Source organism: Pectinophora gossypiella, chromosome 14 (genome assembly GCF_024362695.1).
Source record: "Pectinophora gossypiella chromosome 14, ilPecGoss1.1, whole genome shotgun sequence".
Taxonomy (NCBI): domain Eukaryota; kingdom Metazoa; phylum Arthropoda; class Insecta; order Lepidoptera; family Gelechiidae; genus Pectinophora; species Pectinophora gossypiella.
In genome coordinates this window covers 1685901-1703279 of record NC_065417.1, presented here as the reverse complement: position 1 = coordinate 1703279, position 17379 = coordinate 1685901, and the positions used below count along the sequence as shown (strand labels likewise).

At 37.9% G+C, this 17379-nt stretch overlaps 2 protein-coding genes across 2 annotated transcripts in view; one reads left to right on the top strand and one right to left on the bottom strand.

Moving 5' to 3' along the window:
- The window catches only part of LOC126372447 (N-acetylneuraminate 9-O-acetyltransferase), a 397639-nt gene that overhangs the window by 225735 nt on the left and 154525 nt on the right, over positions 1–17379 (bottom strand). The gene's annotated exons all lie outside the window — the stretch shown is intronic.
- Positions 1–17379, top strand: part of LOC126372647 (uncharacterized) — a 302389-nt gene that overhangs the window by 151937 nt on the left and 133073 nt on the right. The window contains exons 5-6 of the mRNA XM_050018495.1: positions 11931–12807; positions 14496–14596. Coding sequence (XP_049874452.1) covers positions 11931–12807; positions 14496–14596 — 978 coding nt within the window. The remainder of the gene's footprint in view (positions 1–11930; positions 12808–14495; positions 14597–17379) is intronic.

Here is a 17379-nt window from a genome sequence, read left to right as displayed (position 1 = left end):
TCCAAAATGTAGGTTACAAGGTTATGTCAACTTTTACGAAAGTCTATCATCTCTCTATCATTATTCCGTTATTCACAGGGTCCGCTTACCTAACCTGAAGATTTACGGGTACGTTTTTTTGCAAAAGCGACTGCCTGTCTGATCTTTCAACCCGCGAAGGGAAAACCAGCCCAATACAGGTTACGTCACATACCTCCGAAGATCTATTTCTCGGGAATGTGGGTTTCCTCACGATGTTTCCCTTCACCGCTTCTACCGCGGCGCGAATTATATTAAAAGCGTCGACCAATAAACGACACGAATGCTATCTACGTAGATGAACGTCAAACGGCTATTGGTCGAAGGTCTCGATATAATTCGCGTCGCGCGCGGTTCGGTTTCCGTGCAGAGCCTACTGACCCCTCTACAATATGATGGATGATGAACAGAGCACTAATATCGGCGGAACCCCTACCATTCCTTATTGTTTGTAGCCATTCCCACTACCCCGTCAATATTGACAAATTATCGTGTATGTTGTATCATATTGGAGTATGCTATATGCTATGCTAGTATATATTTACTGGCCTTGTAACCTAATTTTTTTTTTGTTCAAAACACTTTACAAATTATTTATTTACACAGTATAAGACGCTTATCTAAAAGCCTGAATAAGGCTTATGCGAGAAGCGAATGAAAATTGCTCGCTCGTTACAATAATATCATAACATTACGTTACATCTTTAGAACCCAAGTATAAATTCTTTAAAGTACGTTTACATGTTTTTATGTTAGTAAGTATGTCCGTTTGTTTATTATTTCGTGCCAAAATTTGAGGAGTGTAGGTTCACTCTCGATACCAATATTTAGGTAACAGTTAGGGTAGGCAGAGATCATGGAATTCCACTTATTACTACAATCCAGTCACACCACTACTATTTAGTAGGGCTAACACACGCAACGTGATAAAATTTGTACACGGTCATTTTATCGATTCTGATGATATAATTATGTTTTTCTACTCCTCTACTTTAATCTGGCATTTAAATAACCAAAAAGTCTAATATAAGTACATACATAATTAAACTCTTTGAAAAAGTGTACGCTCTATGGCCTATAAAAGCATTGTTTACAAAGTGTAACTGTACTATAATGTCGCCAAAAAAGCATTGTTGTTGTTTTTTTTTTTTGACCTGGAAACTGGCACCTTTACTTTGTTTGGTGCCATAGATATACTATAAAAAAAAAGTATACATTTGCCGCCATTTTCCCGCGCGTTGGAAAATAAATTGGAAAATTTTTGTGTTTCGTTTAAAATTACGTCGTCGTAGAAAAAGTATTGTATGCAACGTTGTATAACTAGGTCAAAAAATGCTCGTGGCGTCTCTTATTGCGATGTTCGCCAAGGCTCACGTCGCAACTCACGCCACTCGCATTTTTTGACCCTTCTTATACAACTGTTGCATAAAATACTATTTTCTACTCCTCTACTTTAATCTGGCATTTAAATAACCAAAAAGTCTAATATAAGTACATACATAATTAAACTCTTTGAAAAACTGTACGCTCTATGGCCTATAAAAGCATTGTTTACAAAGTGTAACTGTACTATAATGTCGCCAAAAAAGCATTGTTGTTGTTTTTTTTTTTTTGACCTGGAAACTGGCACCTTTACTTTGTTTGGTGCCATAGATATACTATAAAAAAAAAGTATACATTTGCCGCCATTTTCCCGCGCGTTGGAAAATAAATTGGAAATTTTTTGTGTTTCGTTTGTTTCATTTAAAATTACGTCGTCGTAGAAAAAGTATTGTATGCAACGTTGTATAACTAGGTCAAAAAATGCTCGTGGCGTCTCTTATTGCGATGTTCGCCAAGGCTCACATCGCAACTCACGCCACTCGCATTTTTTGACCCTTCTTATACAACTGTTGCATAAAATACTATTATTATATTATTGTTTTGTCGATTGGTGCTAATAAAAAAAAAATATTTCAGACAGATGCCCATATTTGTTAGTAGTGACAAAACAAAACAAAACAAAATTTAATTTAAATATTTGCCAGGCCCGCCTGATGCACTAGGCACATGCATATGTGCATCAGGCGTATCATAAGCGGACAATCTGACTTATCGCTAATTAATATGTGAACCCCAATAAGTCATGTCGTTCTGTCAAAATGCGAACAAAATTACGTGACACGCATGAAAAAAAATATTGAATCGATCGATAATTTTATGGCGTTACGCATGCTAGCCCTGCGGGTAACCTAACACAATTTATTCAAATTAAAATGACATTAAAAACCTATACCTTCCACTGCTGAGGACAGGCTTTTCCTCAAACAACCGGACGGGTTATGAATCATACTCTACCGCGCTGCTCCAATGTTGATTGTCGCATTTAAATTAGCATTCCAACAAAATACGTTAGAAGTTACTCACAATTAGGTTAACAATATTACGTAGGAGTAACAAAAAGCATCGTATTATGAATTCCTTGTGTGTTATGAGCTTATGAGATGACTAAGATGAATTATTCATGTGAGCTATGGATAAAAGCGACAGAATTACTTCACTGAATAACAATATTTAATCTACAAAACCGTTTCACGTTAAATTTCGAAGGTGAGCATTCAGGGTGTTAGTGACATCGTAACGAAAACTTTGAGAGTTGATTCAGGCCGTGATTTTAAGTTGATATCAAGTGGAATTTTCTATCGCAAAAGTAGAGAATTTAAAATAATTTAAATAACATACTTACATACATAAACACACGCCTATTTCCCACCGGGATAAGCAGAGACTATGGAATTCCATTAATTTAAATAAACTAAAAAAAAACATGAATTTTCGACGGAAAATTCCACTTGATATTAACTCAGAATCATGGTCTGAATCGTCCCCCTCAGTATTCGTTACGATGTCACTAACACCTTGTGTATTTTAGTACTCCGTATAGTTATGTTTTGCTCAGCACATTACTGCTAATAACCCTACCTGCTTCTTTCCGCTGCTACAGCTTCTCACAAGCCGAGAAAAAGTAGCTGCAAGAAAAAGTCCGGCACAGGGCCCTAGACGTTCTTAAAAAAACATAATCAAAAAATCAGGGACACAAAGGAGATCATCGGATTTCGGCCCAGAAGTCAAAGTGCCGGCCAAAAAATAATTTTGCTATATTCCGTTAGATCTTATCCATCTCAGCATTTATTACTATGGCACCAAAGCTGTAGGGTCAATATCTTCGGTTTTATTCGAATTAGAAAAACTGTATTTTTCATATATTTTTGGTCAAAATGTAAAGTGCCGGCCAAGTAACAATAATGGTATATATCCTTAGAACTTATCCGTCTGAGCATTTATTACTATGGCACCAAAGCTGTAGGGTCAATATTTTCGGTTTTATTCGAATTAAAAAAACATGAATTTTCATACATTTTTGGTGAAAATATGAAGTGCCGGCCAAGAAACAATATTGGTATACTCCGTTATAACTTATCCGTTTGACCATTTATTATTAGGGCACCAAACGTCTATGACCATTATTTTGACTTTTGTTGGACTTTACGTTATAGTTTCTGTGTGAAAAGTGCCGGTCAGCAAAAAACACATGTCAAACCTATCGAGAAGATACATGTAAACATTATTCACTATGACAAAAACGTGTATGACCATTAGCTTGGCTTTTGTTGGATTTAAAAAAAATCTTGATTTTTAATTCATTTTGTAAAAAAATAAAACATAACAGGCGCGTTATTTAAATGGAATTAAACGTCTATGACCACTATTTTGAACTTAATTCGATTTTTCTAAAATCTGGTGTTTTCATAGATACCTACACTTTGGCGACAAAAACTTTTATCTGGTGATAATGGAACTATCTTGCTAAAGGCGTAATATAGTCGTCTTTTTGACACATTTTTACAAATTAAAAATAGGTTTGCGTTTACGCTTTAGAAGCTACTTTTTTTTTAAGAAAAGTGTGTATACAAGGAAAATACAGTGGGGTGATAGAGGTACTACGTTATTGGCCGAGTAGCACCAGGACATTGTGATCGGCATACATGAAAAATACAACTGCCCGACTCCTGTCTTCCCTAACAGCTACTTCAGACGTCATACCAAAATACGAGTTTCGTCACTAGATGGCAAGCTTATCTTTGGAGGGTGGTAACCATCTACGGTCATAATAATTCAATCTAAACTTAGGCCGTAACGTTGAATGGAATGCAAAAACTACAGCCAACGTCATATCTAAGATTAGATAGTATTAATATAGAAGTTCACCTAACAACACACAAAACAAAAACACAAAGTATTTATCTGACTAATAACTAGTCATTGGGAAAGCTTTGCTTGTTGCATTGTTAAAATGTATAAAAAAATAAAGATTTTTAAAAAGTCCAATAAAAGCCAAAGTCAAAATAATGGTCAAAAATGTTTTACGCCAGATTAATAAATGTTCAAAGTTGTATTAAAGGTCCTTTGTAATCCGCCGTATCGCAATTTTTGCCCAAAGCACTTTATTTTTAAACAAAATAAATAAGAAATCAAGATTTTTAAACTAAAATAAAAGCCAAACTAATGATCGTACACGTTTGGTGCTATAGAAAAAAATGTTAATAGGCATCTACTCGATACTCTCTATATGGTATTTTTGCTGGTCGGCACTTTTCACATTTGAACTAAAACGTAAATTCCAATAAAAGTCAAAATAATGGTCATAGATGTTTGGTGTCTTATTAAAAATATTGAGAAGCAACTATTAGACAGATTCGACGTATTCTTTTCGATTGTCGGCATTTTAACATATTAATCAAAACGGAAAGTCCAATAAACGTCAAAATAATGGTCATAGAAGTTTGGCGCCATACTAATAAATGTTCTAACGGTCCTTTGTAATACGCCTGTATTCCTTTTTTTCCAAACGGCCATAATATTTTTTTTTACAAAATGTATGAAAAATCGTGATTTTTAAAATCCAATTAAAGCCAAACTAATGGTCATACACGTTTGGTGTCATAGTAAAAAATGTTCAGAGCAATCTACTCGAAAGGTTCGACACATTTTTTTTCTCTGGCCGGCACTTTCAAATTTGGGCCGGCCAAAGTATGGAGAGCCGATGATCTCCTTTGTCGTCAGATGTACGGTCACGAGTACTAATATGTATACACTTTGAAACCATGTCACATTAACTTTTTTGACAAATTAAACCGTAAGTCTAATTAAATGTCAAATATGATAGTGCGACAGGGTCCTAAAGTGGGTACATGATTTTGCTCATGACTGTACTATGTCTTCAAAGCCAATGATTATGAACCCATGGTATTGAAGAAAAGGAAAATATTTGTGTTCAATTTCTATTTCATTTCGAAAAGACTTAGTTCATAAGTGCACAATACAAACCAATACTCTTTATTGTCTACAAAAGAAATCAGAATAAACACTAGAAAGTCTAGAAATGAGTACAATAGCTTTGTTGGCTGCAGTGTTTGTTGAGGGTTCATGTCACCTTTACAGACGAATAGGGGATTTTTTTTTATCAGTAGTGTTGATTGTAACGAATTGAACTTGTTTTTAGTTTGATTCTTCTTCTATCGTGTGGGTTGTAAGGTGGATGAAGGAAAAAGCCGTGGTAGCCCAGTTGGTAGAACGCTTGGCTCTCACTTTGAGGTCGCAAGTTCGAATCCAGCACAGGCCTAAACCAATGATTGTCGAATTTGTTTTCGAATTCATGTTTGGATCATAAATTTATCACGTGTTCAGCGATGAAGGAAAACATCTTAAGGAAACCCACATTTTCGGAGGTATGTGACGTGACCTGTATTGGGCTGGTTTTGCTTCGCGGGTTGGATGGTCAGACAGGCAGTCGCTTCTGTAAAAAAACCGGACCTGTCAAATCTTCATGATGATGATAAATGAAGGAGATTGACAGATAATGACAGACCTTTCTTCGTTATTTGCCTTTCATAACTCCTCATGTAACCCCATACTATGCCAACCTGTTACGTTATATACTTAAGTACTCATAATGTATCACAAACAAAAAAATGGAAAAATGTAATGGTCCCTTTGAATTTTGCTTCAACAAGAAGACTTCAACTTCAGCCTCAAGATAATTGCAATTAACCTATTAAGAAAGGTAATTTTCCCCTCCAGCGATTCTTAGCGGTTATGTCCCGTCGTTTGTACGAACTATTAGGTCACCATATAAGCCTGGCTCTGTTGGGTATTCTTTAATTTTTAAACTATTACTATTCCTCTTTCATTCGTGCTTCCGAAGGCATGTTTTTTAAGCCGCTGGTCCCAGTTACTATCAATCAATCATTTATTCGTAGAGGATTCACTGTTTCGTCAATCAGTTCATAAGTTTTATATTCTCAGAATCGCATGGTCCGGTAGAAACAAGCTTAAAAAATTTGCTTTTTATATTACCCACGACGGAACGGAGCAGGTATATGCGTTTAGGGTGAGAGATGTTTGTGTGTGCGTTTGTGCAAAGTAATGTTACCACTTATCTTCTAAACTAATGATCCGATTTTGATGCGGTTTTCAATGACGGGTTTGTGTTTGATGAGTTCATGTTATTAGACAGGTGTCATGTCTGTAACTCACTTGAGAAAAAGAACACTTCAGCTTGAGAAAATTTGCTTTTTACTTAATCACTACGTTAGTAACCCTACGTAATATAAATCTGAAAAAATAACAAATAACAAAGTTTTATAATTTAATAAATTCTTGCTGATGTAAGTACAGTCTTGAGCAATTTCATGTACCCACTTTAGAACCCTGTCGCACTATCATATTTGACATTTAATGAGACTTACGGTTTAATATGTGAGAAAAGTTAATATGACATGGTTTCAAAGTGAATACATATTAGTACTCGTGACCGCACGTAGTCGTTACATAAGTCAGATCAGAGAGTTACTACCTCCTTTTTTATTTTTGAACCCTCGAAATGTGAGTTCAAACTTCGGCTCGGGGTACCTATTGTCTGATAGAATAAGTTGAAGAGTAGTGCCGAGTGCTGAAAGCTAGGCACCCGCTGGGGAATTTTAATTTTCATGATGTCGAGAGTCCATACAGTGAAAAATATCAAGAAAGCCAAAACATTGTAAGCTGATCTATTAGAACCAAAAAAACTGACATTTAAAAACAAGAGAACTTGAGGAATATGACAATATATTTAAAAAAGAACAAAAGTTGGGACGACCAAGGAGGCCGTCGTTAACACAGGAATTGATTTACATAGTTTGGGTAAAAGATTCCTTAAAAGACGACCGGCACCGAACACGACACCCGGGAAGGCACAGCAGCATAACGGGTTCCGTTTTACTTATACTAATCCAATATAAATTCTTGTCTAATATCGCGTTGTAAGCCTCTCTTTATTCCCCACCATTGTCTGAGGGAAACCTCTAAAGCGCTACGACGGGGCATAAGCGCAACAAAGTGCAACTGAGCGCAGTGGAGCGCAAAATTGCCCGCTCACAGCACCTCCATTGCAATTATACATTTATGTCTTCATGTTACGTCGTTCTCAGGCATCCTGATAATGTAATGAAGTCGTGAACAAGCGATATTGATGACTTGTCTAGGTAGATAGAGTAGATATAGTGCTGGGGGTTAAAAGGGCCACATCGAAGCAATTCACCTATTTTAGTGGCTATTTGCATTTGTTAGCATTGCGCACTTACTTTTATATACGCAATGTCAAATTGCAATATTTTTAGATGAATTGTGACTTTTTTAACCCCCCAGGTATGCTCAAAAATGACAGCTAACATTTCAAGGCTAGCCCAGCTGTCGTCATTCCACACTGAGTTGCCATTTCGTAAAAAATAAATTACCCACGACCGATGTTTTTATATTGACTTTGCAAGGAAATTTTGAACTTTTAGAAAAAGATTTACTTACAGTTTTAATGATTTTTATATATGTGACCAGTAATAGTAATTAAATACATTATTCAGTATTTCACACGTCTTTGGAATGTTGGAGATACCAATTTAATGGTAACACTTACGTCATCAATGGGTTAGCAATGGCGGCTTGTCATAGGATTGAGCAACCTTTCTCAAGCCATGACTTATTGTAGATTTTTCGCAAATGTCAATGCCAGTAAAAGCGGTCAGCAACGTAGTATTGATTTCTACGTAAACTGTTGATTCCTAAGCCAACCGACCGACCACTAAATAAACTACGTAACCGCGACCGCGACCTCGTAATTTCATGGGTTCAAGTCCCAATTCGTGCTTGATCATAGACTTATGATACCACGTGGTGTCAAAGATTTCTGTCCGGTTAATGGGTCGTTTGCTGTTACATGGGACTTAAACATAGCTGGCGAAGAGTGGGTGTACATAAATGTACTATGCACCTCTGCCTACCCCTTCGGAGATATAGGCATGATGCTTTGTTATGTTAGTATGTTATTTGGGACTTAGTGTATGAAGTTGCTTTGTGTTTTCTTTTGTATACGTACTTGCAGCCCAGACCATTAGGGATTACGACCGTGAGTTTATGTAGATACGTACATTGATGTCAAAAGTATCTTTTAATTAGAGATTGCAATCCCGACCTCGTAAATTTTTTCGGGATCAATCCCGAAGAATAATATGACGAGATCCCGTTCGAGATTGACGGGATTGGGCGAATCTCCCTGAGTTATACTTTTTGTTTTGATTATGCTGATTTCCAAAGATAACTTAATTACTTAGTTAGTAATATTGGAGAATAAAGGCTTTTGATTTCTTTCAAAAAATATTTTGTTTTAACTAACCTCATTATCACAAACAAGCAGTTTTCATCAGTTTCAGGCATCCTAACTTTACATTTTTTATGAACTAAACGAGATCCCTAAAATTTTGGTATCTCGCGGGATTGATATTTCGAATCCCGCGGGATCTCGAATTTACGAATTTAGATTGCATTCCCTACTTTTGAATCAAAATACTACCTGTGAAATCCACCGAAAACGATAAGGACGGGGATATCAGAATATTTCCTTTCTGCAGATTCAATTCAATTCAAGAAATATTTAAATCCATACCGATATCAAAGCCCGGGTACTAAGCTAACTCAAATTCAAGCAAACCTGGAATTTCCACGTTTCTTTTACTAAGAAACGTTCATAATTCTTAGAACCAAGAAGGGCGAAGTATCGACTACTGTCGTCGACCTTTCAGCAAATATTTGTATGAATAATGTTCTCCACCCAACTAAAAAAAGCCCAAATAAAATAAGGAATAATATTAACGTATTGAACGACAACTCTCCGACCCCACCAGCGGCTGAGCTAGGTTTACCTCACCCCCCCCCCCCCCCCCCCCCCCGCAGTATTACTTTAGTCTTCAATCGTACGGGCGTCAGGCGTTACACACACAGATGCGCGTACGATAACGTCAATGTGTAGTGCCTGTGTAAAACGAGGATTTTTGTATGAAGTGTCTGGGGTGTGCTTTGGAATGGGTTTTTTTTTATTTTATTACCGTGACTTATTGTAGATTTGCTGCATATGGCATTCACTACATGACCGGACAAATCGGGAGCGCTAAGGGCTCTCATCCGGTGCAAAATATTCGGTGCAACAGGCCTGAGGGTGCCCAGTTGGACGCAAACCTCGGCTCAGGGCGTAGTCTTCTTCCTCTTATCATGTGGGTTATGAGGTGGATTAGGATAGGGTTATTATTGAGCCGCTAAAGGCCCCTGGCATGATTCATGTAACGTCTATATAGCCTTTGGCGGCTCAATAATAGCCTTGGCGGCGCAACCTCCGTTCATCCAACAATCTGTCTCTAAATATTCCTTCCCATTCCTCAACTTTCTACTCCAAGTCTTTCACGGTGCAAGCTGTCCGTTTGTGGAATTCTCTGCCTGAAAGCATTAGGAGAGCTTCGTCATTGGAGTCCTTTAAACGGCAAGTCAAGGCGCATTTCCTTACCTCTATTTCCTCTTCATCTTCATAATCTATCTACTCCTTTTCTTCCATAGTATATGTAGTAGTTTAAGTAGTGATATTTATTTATTATAACAATTATAATTATGTGTATTATTATTATGTAGTTTATGTAGTCGAAAGTGTATTTAATTTTATATGTGTCACCGTAAAATTGTAAATAACGTTAAATTATAATCTATCGCGAGATTGTGAACTGTCGAATAATTATGAATCGTATCATATTGCTTACAATTTAACGTATTATTTTTCGGTAGATTATAATTTATCGAAGTGAAACCGTCAAATTGTGATACGAAACGCACCTCGCGTGCTATACCATAGAGTTACAAAACTATTAGAGTGAGCATAATGTTAATTTGGGATTCTCTTAAAATGCATAAATGTTTTTGTCATAATTTTAATTATCATAATCCTTTTTGCATAACGCTTTTTAGCATAAAAGTTTTACTTTCCCATAATAACATCTAGGAATACTGGTTTGTTAGGTATAACTTATTTTTGGGATTAATAAATAGATATCCATAATTCTTTTTTAAAATAATAGTGTTTTGTCATAATTTTTATAAGGCATAACAGTAGGTTAGGGTGCGGCGGGGGTGGCCCTTGGGCCACCCCTATGCCGCCAGCATGTTTATCTTACACACGAAAAGTATACTGAATGATACGTTTCAGATTTTTTAATTTTGATACATTTTGTTCTTACCATGTGATGTCAGAATTATTGATTACTTACTAAATAATTCATAAATACGTACTTGATTTCACAATCTTGAGGAGCATTTATTTTATTTGACTGACACTTGTGTTTTATTCCTAACTCTATGGACACAGAACGGTCTACTGTAAGGCCGACCAATCAGGGACAGCCGTCGGACAGTTGACAATTTGACAATTGTAAGATTGTGATTTAACAGTTTTACTTCGATAGATTATAATCTGACGAATAATAATACGTTAAATTGTAAGCAGTATATTACGTTTCACAATTTTTCGACAGTTCACAATCTCGCGAGATAGATTATAATCTAACGTTATTTACAATTTTACGGTGACATGTGCACAAGTATTCCCATGCTGCACTATCCCGCTATATTCCTTAATATTCAATATCTCCTATACTTAAAGGTTGCCTGGAAGAGATTGCTACTTAGCAATAAGGCCGCCTATTGTACTAATTCTATTTCTCTTTTGTTTTGTATTTTGTTTTTTCCTGTTTGTGCAATAAAGTATTTGTTATGTTATGTTATGTTAATAATCCTATAAATTGTTGACGGGGTTGGTAATTCACCTCATTGATTGAAGACAAAAGTAAGATCGAGGGGGGTGAGGTAAACCTAGCTCAGCTGCTGGTGGGGAGCGGAGAATTGCTTTATTCTGCTGGAATCAACAAGTGTGACTTTTCGCTCAGCCAACCCCGTATGTATCTCAAGCGGGATTTTATATGGGATAAAGTAGCTAAAATAAGATAATTTTATGAATACAAATTGTACAGAAATTAATCAAGAACCTCAGTCAAAGCGACTGAATAATCAGACCCAACTATCAAATATACATAGAGAGTGAAACTCAAAGTAATACAGACCTCAAAGCACAGTGATTGAGGTTGAGGTTAGCTAATTACTTATACCACAGACGTTCAAGCTAAATATTAGTGATGCCATGGAGTAAGTAATAAAACAGATGCACAGATGGAGCGCATCTTCTAAAACAACGACAAAAGAGTGTTCTTACGGAAATAACTTCTTTTTTCAGAGTACGTGGGAAATAACCTTGAATCGTAGACGAAAATTAATGGTTGTTTGTTCAAAAATGTAAAATCGATAAAACAAATCCAGAGGAATTCCTTATTCGAAATACAGATTTCGAAAAATCGTGAGAAATAGTTCCATTTCGGTAGAAGCGGTCCCATATCGGAAGAAATACCAAAACAATAAATAGTTTCGACACCACTGATGGAGCGATTAAAATTCATTTATTTTTGTTGCAGAATGTGCAATAAAACTCCGAGCGGCGCGAGCGGGCCGCGTCCACTCGGGGCACGTCCCCCACCACGGGTGTCGCCTGCTGCTACCACCACTGTCACCCAAAAATGCCCTCCTCGTCGACCTTCACAAGCTAAACGTCCCCTGCGCGTCTGGCTTCATCAGGTTCGCCCCCAATACCCCCACCCTTTGCGGGAAGCTGGAACAAGTACCCTTACCAAATAGGAAGTTCCTTTATCAGTTTGGAATGAAGAATCCTACGATAGAACTCCATGGCCGGCCCACGTTCGCCGCGACTTACCGCCTAGTAGACCATTGCCACCATGTCTTACTGGCGGAGAGGAACGGCTCGTTCGAAGTCGGACCAACGGTCAAACTCACCTGCTCTTACGAAATCCACCTGCCTTATGGCAACCGCGTCGCGTTGCGCCTCCAGATGGGCACGGGACCAATGATAGCGAAGGAAAACGACATATCCAACGTATTGCTGGAAGACGACAACGTCTTATGCAAGGGAATGGAATTGACGCTGCAGGATGGAGATTCGAATTGGAGACACTGTTCCCAACCTGGTGATCCTTTGAGAAGTGTCCAGATAATTTCTGACAAAAATTCTGTGAGGTTGAATATAAGTTTAAACGCGAAGAAGAATGCTTCAGCTATGTGGTTGAAGGCGTGGTGGATGGATAAGCAAATTGACGATTTGGTAGGGCATTGTGACTATGGATGGGTGTCTTCGGGGGATTTTTGCATATCAGCGTTCAGGGAGGCTAAGAAACCGTGGAGGCAGGCGGAGGCTGAATGCGTCAGGCTTGGAGGACACCTTGCGAGTATCCTGAATGAGAGACAACAACAGACTGTGGATCAGCTACTTTTACACGCGTGAGTAATTTTTTTATCACTTTTAGTATCCATACCTATAAGTGGAGTCGGCGCCACAAAAGAAATCCCCTGGCCACCACGCGGCGCTAGCATCGCAGTATCTGCATAGAATTATTATGACTTGTCAAAGCCGCGGGTTTTCTTTCTTGATGTGCACTCTCCGAGTACTAATGTTATAACTGCGAAAGTTATTCTTGTCGGTCTGTTATTTTTCAAACTTAGATTAATTAGCTGATTTGCCTCCGTGGTCTAATGGTTATCGCGTTGGGCTTACGATCTGAAGGTCCGGGTTCAATTCCCGATGTGGACACTGTCGAAATTACTTTGTGATACTGTACGATGTTTTGACTAGGACATTGTAGGTTGAATTACCAGATTGTCTAGGGCTACTAGCCCAAAAACACTTTTCAAAACCAACTTTCAGGATCATTGAGGGGAGGCCTAGGCCCAGCAGTGGTAGGTTTATACAGGGTGTTAGTGACACCGTGACGAATACTCAGAAGGATGATTCAGACCATGATTCTCAGTTAATATCAAGTGAAACTTTCCGTCGCAAAATTCATGATATTTTTTGATTTTTTTTTTGCGATGGAAATTCTACTTGATATCAACTCAGAATCATGGTTTGAACCATCTCTCAAAATTTTCGTTACGATATCACTAACACCCTGCATAGACCAGGGGTATGAGGTATTATCTATCAAGATATTTTCAGAAATAATGAAGCATTGTTTTAATTAAAGTTAAACATAATGGCACAGGAAATACTTATATAGAGACGGTCTGCCTATTAAATATTAAAATTAATCAAATTCATATTAAACATTGTGGTGTTGTCCAAATATTAGCACTACAATATTATAATTTTAATTAAGTATCAGTCTGTTTTAATCTTTGACATTGTGAATACAACATCTTGAATTGAATGTACACAGAATTGCTAATATGGAATGTCTTAAGAATTAATTATCTTGGAATTTCCTTGATGGTAATAATTGCTTCGGAATTGTTTAAATTCCATTTCAATAACCTAATAATTAAATATTTACTGTAAAATTAAACATTCAAAACATTATAGTTACTTACATACTTCTTCTTCTTCTTTCGTGTGGGTTGTGAGGTGAAGTACCAACCTCATCAACCCTGGTGTCAGGGTTACTATTGAGCCGCCCCTGACATGGCTCATGTAACGACTACTTACTTACATCAGTAAGTAGTAACCGGGACCAACGGCTTAACGTGCCTTCCGAAGCACGGATCATCTTACATGCACTTACTTACTTCTTAGTAACATACTTAGGGTGGCTTGCGTTAGGGTCCTTTAAAGACATGTGAAGTGGGCTACTAAACATGTTTAAAGACCCTTACGCAAGCCACCCTTAATCTTTACTTTTAATTTTCTACCTTTTATTTTTCTGTTCTTCCGACGTTCAGCCAGATTGAATAGGCTAGTTTCCAACTAGTCAAATTAGTTACTTTTTATTTAACGTCAAAACACAGTTCCCGTGGGAATTTCGGGAATTCCTTTCTTAGTGCACCTCTACGGGATTTTAGCTACGTCCTTCCAAATTTCAAGTGCCTACGTTTAGCCGTTTAGGCTGTGCGTTGATATGTCAGTCAGTGAGTCAGTCAGTTTCTCCTTTTATATATTTAGATACTGAGCCCACTAACATAATGTTTTGTTGCAGTCCTGGTGCTGGTGTGGACGACGTGTACTGGATCGGAGCCACCGACGCGGTCCACGAGGGAGAGTTCCGGTGGTCTGATGGTCTACCCTTCTCCTATGCGCGTGAGTGTTTTAGTCCAGTCGACTACTTGCCTTTTTTTTCTTTTATTTAGGGGCTTTTAACGAAGATTGTTATGCCAGCCCGATCGAACAAGACTGTCTAGAGCTGATAAAAAAATATACAGGGTGTTAGTGACATCGTAACGAAAACTATGAGGGATGATTCAGACCATGATTCTGAGTTGATATCAAGTGGAATTTTCCATCCCAAAAGTATGGAATTAAAAACAATTTAAAAAAAATATCATGAATTTTGCGACGGAAAATTCCACTTGTTATTAACTCAGAATCATGGTCTGAATCATCCCCCTTAGTATTCGTTACGATGTCACTAACACCCTGTATTTAGGTAATTCACACTTCGGTTCCACTAGCAAAACAAAACGAATTCCGACTCACCTCGTGATCGTTTTATGAAGGACTGTTCAACTAAAAGAAAAAACATTATTTTAATACAAAAGCCATGACTCATCTCCCTAGCGTTATCCTGATTTTACAAGGCCCGCTTACCTAACCTGAAAATTTGATAAGAATTAAGAACGAAGAAAGAACTCTAAGATTAAAAATTATTAGAAAAAAAAAACAATATAAAAAATAATAATAACAAGTATTTAAAAATAAAGAGATCGACCGTCGTATCGACAACGCCTGGAAGAGCTACTGGTCACTAAAGCATCTAATGAAGGGGATCTCCCCCTTTCATTGAAACGTAAGCTCGTCGACATATGTATCCTGCCTATCCTAACCTACGGTGCCCAAATATGGTTACTGACAGCATCTCAAAAGTCCAAGCTCAAGGTCTGCCAAAGAGCAATGGAACGCAGTGTCCTAGGCGTCAAACGAATCGACCGTGTGCGAAACACTACACTGCGCCCCAAAACGGGTATCACTGATGTAGGGAAAAAGTCCGCCGAACTGAAGTGGGACTGGGCCAGACACGTTTGTCGGATGCATCCGGAGCGATGGGCACGGGTCGTTACTCACTGGATACCTCAGGGCGGGCATAGAAGTCGAGGAAGACCGCGTAAAAGATGGTGTGACGACCTCAATGCTTATCGGAAGAATTGGCCGGAGATCGCGCAAAGTCGAGAGGAGTGGAAAAATCAAGGAGAGGCCTTTGCCCAGCAGTGGGATCGAACAGGCTAAATAAGATAACATAAAATTTAAAAATGCAACTGATGACCCGATCGTCTGCGGAGCTGTCTATAAAAGTTGTCCAAAACTGGTAAAAGCGTCTCAATTCGAATAGAATCAGGCCAAGTTGCGAGCAAACCCATTGTGATTGATGGATACATCTGTCCAATATGTCCGCAGATAAAGATGTAACAAATTGGATTAGATTCCACAGATGTATCCGAGAAATACTGACTCAGATCATTCATTTCTTTCAGTGTTAATGACAGTTATTGTAAAACTTGTATTTTATTGTAACATGTGTTTGTGTGTATTGAGGAGCTCGGTGGCGCAGCGGTTAACGCGCTCGGTCTGCGATTGTTGAAGTTAAGCAACTTTCGCAAAGGCCGGTCGTAGGATGGGTGAGCACAAAAAAACGTTTTTATCTCGAGCTCCTCCGTGCTTCGGAAGGCACGTTAAGCCGTTGGTCCCGGCTGCATTAGCAGTCGTTAATAACCACCAATCCGCACTGGGCCCGCGTGGTGGTTTAAGGCCCGATCTCCCTATCCATCCATAGGGAAGGCCCGCGCCCCAGCAGTGGGGACGTTAATGGGCTGGTGATGTGGATGATGATTGTAAAACTATTCTAGGAGCAAGAAAGAAATATAGAATAAATTGTGTCGTGTACTAGGTGTACAAGAGAAATTACGAAATTCTAATTATTAAATAAAGACAAATCTAAAACTAACGAAAAACATCATCATATCCTTTTTTCTGTTTAACTTACTTACTTATGAATGTTAGTCAAGTAAAGCATACTTAATAAGAAGTCTAACATTTTAACACGTTTTTCTATGACGTCACAGTGTGCTTTTTAATTTCGTGTTTGGACGTTTTGTAAAAAGTAACTGATTTGGCTAGTTGGAAATTAGCCTATTGACGCGTGACGTAAAAACTCGATGCGGGATTATGTTGCGGTTTTTCAATGCGTCCGAAATGTTCGCAACGGCTCGTACAAACGATTTTTCGCAATTGTGAAAAATTCACTCTTAAAATAAGCTTTTTTATTTCTGAACTATTTACTTAATTGTTGTCAAAACAATTAACATAACATGACAAATACTTTATTTGTAGAAACAGGAAATACAAAATTCAAAACAAAAGAGAAATAGAAATAGGCAATACCTAATAGGTCTTATTGCTAAGTAGCAGTTTCTTCCAGGCAAACTATTAAAGTACTTAAGTATTTTCTAAATTCAAATTCCGCTACACGATAAACCTTATAATTGATGAACATGAAAATTAGCTAGCACTTATCGCTATCGACCCACTAGGGCCGATTAATTCTTTCAAATATTTTTCCTCTCAGACGACGCTCTGAGCCGGGGTTCGCGCCCAAGTGGGCACCCTCAGTCCTGTTGCCTTAAACGTTGTAACGGGTGAGAGCCTTAGAACGGCTTAGCGTTCCCCATTTGTCCGGCCGAGTAGTTAATGCCATCTGCGACAAATGTACAATAATTCACGCCAAAAAAAAAAGCTATTACATAATCTTACTTAAGTATATTTCAATTTGTATCTCCATCCAAATTACGCAGCTTAACTTAGACAATCTCAATTTCTCAAACAAATAAATCTTTATAAAACTCTTTGCATGCCTAACAATCCATCACGTT